This window comes from Poeciliopsis prolifica, unplaced genomic scaffold, assembly GCF_027474105.1.
Source record: "Poeciliopsis prolifica strain line A6 unplaced genomic scaffold, Auburn_PproV2 SCAFFOLD026, whole genome shotgun sequence".
Lineage (NCBI taxonomy): Eukaryota > Metazoa > Chordata > Actinopteri > Cyprinodontiformes > Poeciliidae > Poeciliopsis > Poeciliopsis prolifica.
The window spans coordinates 2,505,231-2,517,051 of NW_026562401.1; the positions used below are offsets into that span (position 1 = coordinate 2,505,231).

Sequence of the window (11,821 nt, forward strand, 5' to 3'; positions counted from 1 at the left end):
TTCTTGTTCTCTCGTAGGTATTTCATTATTTTCTCTCTCGTAGAAGGAGCACTGTGAGCTGACTTGAGATCTAATTAGGAACATTAATCAACTGCCATCCTGCAGATTTGCAATCTGTCCTGCATCACTCTCTGGTGTTGGGAATATCTTTTCAGCTTCTACCTCATTATTCATCACTAGTTTTCTTTGATAGGAATAAACTTTTAGCAGGGTCAGGACCTGATGACGCTCTGATTGGTTTAATGATGTCTTCATATGAGTTAGTTGATCTTTCATTTCTTCTCTCGTAGAAGTAAACAGAGGCTGGATTTGTCGAAGTTCTCCTGACCAGTTTTTCTGTTCAAATCTCTGAAGTACCTGATAATTATTGCTGCAGTAAAAACAGTTTAGTTGATGTACAAATTCTCTTCTGTTTGTCGAATTCACCCTTCAAAGGTGCAAGAACAAGCTATACCCTGATAATCTTCCTCGCACCAGCGTGGTGATTGTATTTCACAATGAGGCTTGGAGTACACTGCTGCGAACCGTCCACTCAGTTATTGATCGGTCTCCACACACACTGCTGGAGGAGATTGTCCTGGTGGACGATGCCAGCGAGAGAGGTAAACTCATACACACACTGCAGACAATTCCTACAGCGTCTCCTGTTTCAGGCTTACTCTGCTTTTATTTAGCATTTCTGTATATGTGCTTTGTCGTTTGTTTTTATGTAACTTGTCAACATTTACATGTCTGTGTAGGGTTGTGTGTGCCAACCCTCACTGGTAATCCCTGTTTGGGGGGAGATTAGGTCTTTAATTTGCCAGCCGCAGGGATTACACTGTTATAACTCAGCCTCACCCCCCAACCCAAACACACACACACACACACACACACACCACCACCCCAGCTGCAACCATAGCAACAATGCACCGTTTGAGACCTCTACTTGGATGTGGTGGAACAGGGGGGGAGTGTTTGCGCAGGTAGAAGGGATGCAGACATCCATGCCAAGGCGCACACACACACAGCGGCAGCACATAACATAATCACATAGTTTCCTTTGATCTCTGGTGCTACAAAGAGCTCAGCTTGTAATCCAAATGCTTAGGAGTTTGTTTCATGTTTGCATATTTCTGTATTCGGTGTGTTTGTGTTAGATTTTCTGAAACGGCCGCTGGAGCAGTACGTCAGAAAGTTAGAAGTGCCTGTCAGAGTGGTGAGGATGGAGCAGCGGTCCGGACTCATCCGCGCTCGCCTCAAAGGGGCTTCCATCTCTACCGGCCAGGTGTGTGTACACATCTGGTCACCTATTGGTCCATGTTGTGTCATGCTGTATCTAAAAACTTCCATATGATTTATTGGGGGTTTTATTTCATTGACCTACACAATGTTGTGTGTTAATCAGGAAGGAAAAAGCATACGACATGTTATACATTTTTGACAAATGAAATGTGAAAGCCATGCATTTTTTTTTTATTATTGAATAACTGTTCTGTTACAACGTCAAAGGTCTGTTAGGAATAAACTACTTCATGAAGACCAAAAAGCTCAGCAGACACATCAGGGAGAAATTTAGTGGAGTCATTTAATCCAGAGATAAGTTGTATCTCCCCACATGGTTGCACATAACATGCAGTTAAAATTAATCATTTTGTGGCTTTTGCATGACAAAACATGGCAAAGTTTAAGAACAATGTCTGTTTTTCCAAGATTGTTTATGCGATTTTAATTATCCTGTGACCTGCATCTGACGACTGTCTAATGTTTTTGTGCTGGGTTGCCAGGTCATCACCTTCCTGGATGCTCATTGTGAGTGCACCACAGGGTGGCTAGAGCCTCTGCTGGCCCGCATCAAACAGGACAAGTAAGGCCAAATTACAACAGACGCACGGACACTAGCACCAAGTGTTATAAAGAATCTGTAAGCTGCTGCTGAGCCTGCAGGGGGCTTGTCCTTGCTCATCGTTGTCTGCAGTTTTAAACCCTTGTTTACTGCTTACCAAGAGCTCACAAACATCTACAGATATCTACGTTTTACTTTGCGTTTAGAACACCCAGAATCCGACTTTTGTTTTTTCTTGTATTTGGTTCGGTAGTTGAAAAGCAATTAATAGCATCTTGCATCTATTTGCCAACTGTGCTTCATTCTCTCTGTGTGTCGTGTGTTTGACCGTTGACCTGTTTTGTTTGTCTAATTGCGCCTCCAGGAAAACGGTTGTGTGCCCCATCATCGACGTCATCAGCGACGACACGTTCGAGTACATGGCGGGGTCCGACATGACGTACGGAGGCTTCAACTGGAAGCTCAACTTCCGCTGGTACCCCGTACCCCAGAGAGAGATGGACCGCCGCAAAGGAGACCGCACGCTACCCGTCAGGTGTGGGAACCGCACGCGCCACAGCTCCTCCAGTAGATTTTCACTACTGGAAATCAGGCTGTTTGTTCTGCTTCTGTGCGGCTGAGTCTGACCTGTCTGCTGAATCATGTGTGAAAAGATTTTCCCTAAGAGACCAAATAAAGTCAGACACTTCAAATCCTCCTCGCACTCCATTCATCAGCTATTTGAAGCAGCACATCCTATAAGCTTTAATGTTGCTGATAGGCATTCACAGTTGTGTGAAGCGGTTGTATGTAGCAAATCAATTGGACATGCTTAATCATGAGATGCTTTCAGGGCAGCAGCACTGAATGAACGCACTGAACTTTGTTTTGCAGCTGAACTCTGTTTTGCAGCTGAACTCTGTCGCTTTATAGTTCCTGTTGCTTTGCCTCTCACGTTTTAGACCTTGAAGCAGAAATCAAGAGTTTATTCTTGCTGTCTGTCATCTGCGCTTCCTGCTCTTGTTTCTAAGCTTTCTTGACGCCACTTTTCAAGGTCACTGAGATAATATATCTTATGTAACTTGCAGCGCCCTTGTTTTTGCTTGTTTTCCACAGTTCTGCTTTGCAGAATTTTCCTAAGGGTGTCTCGTAAGTGGCCTAAAATGTAGAAAAATGGGTCGCAGTGTCAGGCCAAAGAAGATTATTTAACATTAGGCGACGAACCCAATTCTGTCACGCAGCAGTGAGGCTTTGTTGCTGTTTTTTTTATCATTAAAGTGAGACGACACTAACTAAAGAAATACAACTGATGAAACTGTGAAATGTCTCACTTTGATTATAAAAAAGGTTTATAACTTCCATATAATCCCATAAAATTGAAACAAACATTTAAACTATGAATTTCTGTGGTTTAGTGACTATTTTTAAGCATCACATTCTTGTCTGTAATTTGTTCAATTTCCAAAAAGTCCTTAAAATGTAAAATTGTCACAGACTCCCAAAGCTCTAAAGGAGCGATGATCCACAAATAGAAAAACCATGGATCAATGAACCTTCCCAGGAGAGTCCAACTCATCCAGAAGATAACAAAAAGACCCAGAACATCTAAAGTACCACAAACCACAAAAGTAAAAATATGTTCTTTTCTGTGGCCTAGTTAAAGTCTTGTCATAAATCAGAAGTAAAGCAATTCTGCAAGAAGAAGGGTGGGATTTATAAACCAATAATAATGCAGAGTTTGTTACTTAAAAGCTGAAAGGCTCTTCTTTCCAGCAGCTAATCCACAGAAAACTGTAGCCTTTGTTTTTGCTGTTGCAGTGTGACGAGCGTCATCAAAGTCTAAATCTCAGCAACTAAAGTCACAATTGTTTACAGCAGCATGAAAAAGAAAATTGACTTTGAGGCTTTCTAATACAAGAAATATTAGTGTCATGCTGCTGTGTCTCCTCCAGACTGGAATAAGAATCTATTTCAGTTCACGCTGCAGAGCCTGTCTCTGTGTAGAGTTTTTGTGGTCGTTTTGTGCTGCCAGCATTTGTGGACATCAGTGTTTTGATAAGCAGAGGGCTGTAAAAGCCGCTTTTATGAACGTGACAGACTCTGTTTGGATAAACGTCTTTATTCAGGATCAGAGCTCCCCTTTAATTTTGTGCCTGTTGTTTGTTTTACTGTTATGTGTTTGAATGTCATAAAAAAAACTGATTTAATTTTGCACTGAAGAGTTTGCAGAACTTTGATGTATAATCTGTTGAAATGAAGCCCTTCAATATATTGTCTTCACCTTTTTTACACTCCCACTGTTGCTTTTTTAACATCAAAATCATCATTGATCTTTTTCTTTACCAGCTTTTTATTCTCCAGCCATTTTGTTTGGGTTTATTTCTGAGGGATGTATTGTTTTTTGTTTTGTTTTTTTCAACTGAATTTAGGATGTTAACTGAAGGAAGAAAACAGGCCTCTTCTATTTTAAAAAATGAAGCTATTGTGTTACGAGATTGTGAAGGGGAAGAGAACTGAGGCCATTAAACATTGACACAGCCATCACAACACCAGAGGCCGCAGCAGAAGAAAGAAGAGAAATGGAAAATAACAGGAAGACCATAAAGAACAGGGGCTGAAATATAAAGCTCTGATGGGATCTGTAGATACTGAGTGACCTTTAGAAAACAGGCTGCTGGGGAATGAAGTGACACGAACCAGCCTCACTCTTTAATTTATTCCTCTCTCCAGGACTCCCACCATGGCAGGCGGCTTGTTCTCCATAGACAGGGATTATTTTCAGGAGATCGGCACGTATGACGCAGGCATGGACATCTGGGGCGGAGAAAACCTGGAAATCTCTTTCAGAGTGAGCGAACTCAGCCAAGTAGCATGACTCCGTTTTTCAGTGTTCTGGCACAACTTCTGGACGGTTCACGGTGTCATCCTGACTGGATCTCAGACTCAGTTAGAGCGCAGACGGCACAGACTCCAACGTTTCAACAGTCAGCACATGTAGCTCAGGGCTGAAACGATTCCTCAGATTATTGAAATAATCGGCAACTAATTTGGTAATCGATTCATCACAAAGTGGAGTGAGTGTTAGACTAAAAAAAATTCATTTAGTGAAAAAAGGAACATTTTCTGAGCAGTAATTAAGCCTAAACTGTACAAACACATTTATACATTTTGCATTTGAGACAAAAACACCTTTTTATGTAAATATGTTTTAGCTACACGCGATTCAAATTAATTAAAGGAATGATGTTATTGCATTTATTTTAGGCAAAAAAACCCCACTTACTTTCATATACAGAAAATGAATTACATTTTATATTTAATTACATCTTTTAATGTATTTATAATAATGTATAAAAAGTGCTTATGAATTTTAAATTGTTAATACCTATATAATCTGCAATGTCTTCTTCTTTTTTTTATTCAATTAATTATCACAACAATCAAACAATTAAAGTGAAGGTTTAACGTGGTTTACAGCATTTTGCAAACTTTTCCCTCGCAGATCTGGCAGTGCGGAGGGACTCTGGAGATCGTCACATGCTCTCACGTGGGCCACGTGTTCAGAAAGGCAACGCCCTACACCTTCCCCGGAGGAACGGGGCAGATCATCAACAAGAACAACCGCCGCCTGGCAGAGGTCTGGATGGATGAGTTCAAGAACTTCTTCTACATCATTTCTCCCGGTGAGTCATGCGACGCGTGTCTCTGTGTTCATTAAGATATGCACGCAGGAACTCGGGTGTGGAGGTTAATCTCTGTGGCAGGTGTGATCAATCCATTAACCTGGAGACGGCGTGATACTGCGGTGATGGGGGGGGCGAGCGGCGCAAGATGTGTGGCGGCAAGTAATTTCATGCTACAGAGGATCTATTTACCTGAACACACACAAACACACGCAGAAAATGGGGAGGCAGCCCAAAAGTGAAATGACAGAAAACTATGTTTTGTCATCTTGGTCATTTTTTATGACAAAAGAAATGTTTCTAGTCTACTACTGGTCCTGTTGTCATGTTGTGGCCAATTTGACCTGATCAAAAGTTTTTGTCTCTGAGTCGTTTAAAATTAAATATTCACCTCGTACGTCTCAGTCAGAAACCTGTACAGAAGTTACTAAAACCCTTCAGCATCTGCCTTCTTCTCTGTGGCTCCAACACCAGAAGCGTTAGCTGAGAAAACTTGCTGCTGCCATCTTTGTGTGTTCCTTTCTGGGTTTCTGTGATCTTTGATTTTACAGCTTGGGATATGTTTGGGAAAATAAAACGTTTGGAAAAATTTATATTGTCCCATTTAATTCCCAATCCTATCAACTAACAGTGTTCATGATTTTCCATCCACCCTCCCTTTTCTGACAGTCTTCCTTCCTGTCTGTGGTTCGTATTACATATTTAAAGCCTGTCCACTGTAGAAATACCTACTAAAAGTCTTTCACATACTTTACAAATGTTGTTAAAAGTGGCCTGAGACCTGAGAAAATGCAAGTATAAAAAAGCAACTGTAAGTGTGAAATTTTGATATGAAAAATGTGAACTCTGATCTCGAGAAATAGAGGAACTGTTAGATTTGTTGGTGCTTTCAATTTCTGTTTTAAAATTGTTTCAATCTACATTGAGGTTGGCAAAACTAGTTGTTGTTCTCTGGTGGAACAACCAGTTCCGACAGCAGTGCTGGGTGGACATGACACAGATCCAAAAGCAGAAGGATCAGCACAGATACTGGGAGCTAAATGTGGTCAGAAATGCGTGATTAGGACCTTAAGCTGATCCTTCTGATCAGATGCAGTCACTAATACCACCCAGATAATAAATTCTAAATATTCAACCAAGAGATTATGTAGTCAGTTTCTTAGCTACAGATAAACCAATTGTGCAACAAGCTGTGAAGACATTTAATGTTTCCATATGACTTACAAATCCGTTTTATTTTATAAGTTGTTCATTTTTTAGAAGCAAACCAATAACAGCCTGATATTTGCTTCTTTAATTATCACTGTTTGAGCCACAGTCAGTGGCTTTTCTCACTAGATTCAATAGGTTGTCAAAGACAAAAACAAAATCATTGGAAGAGGTAATTGATTAATTATTAAAACAAATACATACCTGTAGAACAGTATAATATTTAATCCTCATCAGAATAAAAATGAGTTTTATGGTCTTCAGTTGGTTTTTGCTCTGCAAATTTACTTCATTCTGACCAAAGCACTAAAAGGTACTGATCTTTTTAAAATTACTCAGAGCTGATAAAGAAAATGGACTGGGTGACCCGGTGAAAGGTCAAATAGGTTACTTCTCTGCACCGATTGCTTAAAGTAGTGCTACCTGAAACGAGCACAATAATCATTTTAAAACACAAACACAGTATTGGTGATGCCACATTGACGGCGCAACCAACAGAGCAAGACTTATTTGAACCCTCCCAACAATATAGTCGGTTTATATAGTTACATAGTTCATTTTTATTATCAGAGAATGATAATAATACAATATTGTTGGCAATACTGTACTGCTTACCCACCTTATTTAAGAGGTTTTTAGATGTATTTCCGTTTGTGTTTTAAGGAGATGTTTTCAGTGTTTTATTTCTAAAAAAATCCAGGTTAATGCAAAGCAAGAACATTACATCACAGTTGGTTCAAACGTTTTAACCGTCCCGGCAGCGTGCTAACTCTCCGTGCTAACTCTCCAGGTTTCAGCTCTGAACTACGCAATGCCGTCTGTGGAAAGCCAGCCTCCTCATTAAAATAAGAACTAATGACACACGTGTGTGTTTGATTGCTTTTTGACATGTTTGTTAAATGCACTCAGTTAAATTCTTACCAGCACACTCTTACGCGCACACACACACACACACATATACAAACAGAAACAAAAACATTTCCTCTTCCTGATTGGCACGGTGGCTGGGAAACAAACGCGAGGTTGAATTTCTAGCGTCGGCTGGCATGGAATGCTGCCGGGAACCACAGGAAGCTGCTCCTGCGGCCAGCCGACAGTTTTACAGTCAGCAGTGAAAGGGCTCGTTGGACTGTTAATATTTTATTACTGATTATTAATGTATCAGTATTTTAACAAGCGAGACAGGAGGGAAATGTGGAAGAGAGGAGCTGAAGTTAAGACGGTCCTGATGTCCTGAGGGATGGACGGGAGATTAGGCTTCTCCAGCCGTCCGTCTGCATCATCAGGCAGATAGAGAGATCTGCAGAAAGAAACGCAGCCAGCCACTTCAATAGGTCGTTCTGATATTTGCATAGTTTCATCATAGCATGATTTCTGAACTGTTTGCACTCACCTTAGTGGAAAGCAGACATTTGCCAAAAGATTAGTGCTCAGAAAACTTAATAAAGAACGCCTTCCTCTGTAAGTTTGAGGCAGTACGAAGTGCTCTAGATACACTGCATGTTATTCTTGCACAAACACGGCAGGTCTGTCAGACTAATCCATGCTGTCATGGAAACATGACAGAATAAAGAAAGAAAACTCTGACCTCATGGATTACACCTCGCCGGAGGCTCCAGGACTCCCGTCACTCTCGCTTGTCCAAATAAATGAAAAACAGAAATGCTGGAAACCGGGTGTTTGAATATTGTTGCTGTCAACGTGACATTAAACATAAAAAGTATGATAATAAGGTTTCTCGTTATTTTTATTATTTACTTTCTTGCTGAAACACACAGGACTTTTGCTGAATGCCTGCTACTGGTTAAAACACAGTGACTTATAAATGTGTTCACATTTGTTACAACCACAAAGCTACTTGAGTTTCGTTGGGTTTTTATGTGACGACACAACATTGTGCATACATGTGACATAAAGGGGAGAAAAGAAATATCTGGGTTAAAAAAATTAAGGCAGTGAAATCGAAAAATGCATTATGCATTTTTAATCTGCTGACTAATTCAGTTCTTTTCAACCCAAGTATTCAGGAGAATGTTTCTACCAGCTGTGCATCTTTGGAATCAGAGGTTTTTGTCACTTCTTTATGCCTAATAGCACAAAGTCAGATTTAATGGGGAGCATCTTTGAATACTAATTAAAAGCTTTTCTTTGGATTCTCAACTGGATTTAGGTCTAGGCTTTGACTGGACCACTAAGTAACATACAAATGTGATTTGATTTAAACCATTTCGTTGGAGCTTCAGGTGTATATTTCTGGTCACTGTCCAGTCTAAGAGTTCTTCTGCTTTTCCTCCATGTAGCTCTGTATTTAGCCACATCCATCTTCAGCTTCGTGGTACATGATGATGCCACCACCGTGTTTCACTGTGGGGATTTTGGGTTCAGTCTATGAACAGTCATACCTCATGACTGTATTTTAATAGTCTCATTAGGAACACATCATGTGTTTAGTTTACAAGCAAAACTTTTCATGCCAAGTAATATTTCAGCAGTCATGGCCGCCTTTAGGCAGTTTTCCACGTTAATGCATGCGTGTCTGTGTTTGCGTCTCCAGGTGTGACCAAGGTGGACTACGGCGACATCTCAACTCGCACTGCTCTGAGACAAAAGCTTCAGTGTAAACCCTTCAGCTGGTATTTGGAGAACGTCTACCCCGACTCCCAGATCCCCCGGCACTATTACTCGCTGGGAGAGGTACGCTCACTGCCGTATGCACACACACAGACTGCGCCACTGTCCACGGTAAGTGATCCTCACTTTGATCTGTGTGCGTTTGCCTCAGATCCGTAACGTGGAGACCAACCAGTGCCTGGACAACATGGCCCGAAAGGAAAATGAGAAGGTTGGCATTTTCAACTGCCACGGCATGGGAGGCAACCAGGTGAGTAAGCAGCTCCTGCTGCAGCAAGACAAAAAAAAATGTCCTGAAAATAAATGTGTACAAGGTTTATTATGGAAACCAGAAACATTTTTCAGCAATTATTAACCAGACTGAAGATCCTGCAGCATCTAGCAGCTGTAATTGTGAGAAAGGCTGGTTCTGTTTAATGCTGAGTCCATGTTCTTTCGCTTCCTCTTCATGACAATGAACTTTGTGTTTGTCTGTGAGGTACAGTTGAAACCAGAAGTTTTCATGCAACCAAAGGAAACATACAAACACCATTTTTTCCTCATTGTCAGTTTTTAAATCAGACCAAACATCTGTTGTCCTAGATTAGTTAGAATCGTTAAAATAGTTTATTTTTGCCACAATAATTGGAGAATTTGTCCGTGATTTATCTTTTAATGTCTTAAAAATCAGAAGTTTGCATACAGAATAATTAGTGTCCTATTAAACAATGAGGGAAAGCCGAGATGATGATGCCATGTCTTTAGAAACTTCCGATTGGTTATCTGACACATTTTAATTAATTGGAGAGACCTCTGTTTATGTATTTAACAGCCGTATGTTGAACAAAATGCTTCATTGTGGGAAAGTCGGAAAAATCAGCCAAGATATCAGAAAGAGAGTTGTGGAGCTTCACAAGTCCAGTTCAGCCTCAGAAAAATACTCAAAGACACTTTAAGGTGCTGCATTAACCTTTACAAAGAATCATACAGTATGTAGCTATAAACATAACAGGGAATATTCAATCATCATTCAACCTAGGAAGGAGGCAGGTTCTGTGTCCAAGAGATTAATCTGTTTTGGTCCAAAATGTGCAAATCAATCCCAGAGGAAAAGCCAAAGATGTTGTGAAGACGCTGCTGGAACTGGTGAGGCAGTGTCATTATACACAGCGAAACATTTCCTGTACCGACAGGGACTGAAGGGAATTCGAGGTAAAAGCCATTATTCCAAAAGAAACATTGCAGATTGAAAATGCAAGCCTGGAAAGGTCAAGCCATCTGTGAAGTATGGTGGTGACAGTATCATGTTGTGGGGCTGTTTCGATAAAACAGATGGAATAATGAGGAAAGAACATTATTTGTAAATATTGAAGCGACATCAGGCAGGACGTTAAAGCTTCGGGTCTTTCAAATGGACAATGACACAAAGCAGGCTGACTGCTGTTACTGGCTGTTGACGTGAACAAGTTCAACATGTATGTGTAATTTTGCTTGGCTTTATTCGTGACTAGAGGTATCACATAAATGAGTTTAAAATAAGCTCCTTAAAACACCGGTGTGTGTGTGTGTTTGTGTGACCTGCAGGTTTTCTCCTACACAGCCAACAAGGAGATCCGGACGGACGACTTGTGTTTAGACGTCTCCAAGCTGAACGGACCCGTCATGATGCTCAAGTGTCATCACCTTAAGGGCAACCAGCTGTGGGAATACGATCCTGTGGTGAGTGGGGAGACATTTCTGACACGTTGCTCAACTCGACTGAGAGACTGGAATCTAGATGCTGTGCAACATTCAGATTAAAATTTATGCACCTAATTTTGTGGATTCAAACTCAGGATGCAAGTTTTTGATTAATGAAAACAATCTAAAGTTGGTGGATCTCATTGATTGACTAGCAGTTTTCTTAAAAACCTCATTTTCTTGTATCAAATGAGTCGATCATCTTAATACGCTGAATTGGAAAAAAACAAAAGAATGAACTTTTAACATTTTGTCAGCTGTATTTGCCTGTGTTTGGTCTTGTAGAAATATTAGAACTTCCCTCCAACTTCTCATTAACTCACAATCGCCAACAGAATCAGTCCTGTTTATTAGCATCGTGTTTTTTCCATCAAGGGCGAATATAATGCTGACCTGAACTAATTGCACAAAAATTCACACAGAACCATAAAGTAACCTGTTTCGACAATTTTTTCAGCAAAAAAAAAAAAGTTTATTTGAGTTAGTTTCAGTTTAATGAGTTTGATGTTTCTTCATATTTCAAAGCCGAGGTTGTTTTGTATCCCACACTGAACTCTGGACCATTTCTCTTTCCTGTTCTGCTAATGGCTTTATTTCTGTATCACTAGCTCTGGTTGACGATGGCCTGCAGTGCCTCTTCTGGATGGCAGCCAAACTACAATACTAAAAAGAAGATCTGAGCAAATGTCATTAGTTAATCAATTGGAACAAACTTTAACCTAATTAATCGACAGTCATAAGTCAATTAATTGCCTGCATCCATAATTTAAGAAAA

At 40.4% G+C, this 11,821-nt stretch overlaps 1 protein-coding gene across 1 annotated transcript in view; it reads left to right on the forward strand.

The window, feature by feature from the left end:
• galnt1 (UDP-N-acetyl-alpha-D-galactosamine:polypeptide N-acetylgalactosaminyltransferase 1) overlaps positions 1-11,821 on the forward strand; it is a 54,129-nt gene that overhangs the window by 39,155 nt on the left and 3,153 nt on the right. The window contains exons 5-13 of the mRNA XM_055047549.1: positions 436-602; positions 1,140-1,267; positions 1,767-1,846; positions 2,190-2,360; positions 4,535-4,652; positions 5,307-5,487; positions 9,251-9,390; positions 9,479-9,577; positions 10,891-11,025. Coding sequence (XP_054903524.1) covers positions 436-602; positions 1,140-1,267; positions 1,767-1,846; positions 2,190-2,360; positions 4,535-4,652; positions 5,307-5,487; positions 9,251-9,390; positions 9,479-9,577; positions 10,891-11,025 — 1,219 coding nt within the window. The remainder of the gene's footprint in view (positions 1-435; positions 603-1,139; positions 1,268-1,766; positions 1,847-2,189; positions 2,361-4,534; positions 4,653-5,306; positions 5,488-9,250; positions 9,391-9,478; positions 9,578-10,890; positions 11,026-11,821) is intronic.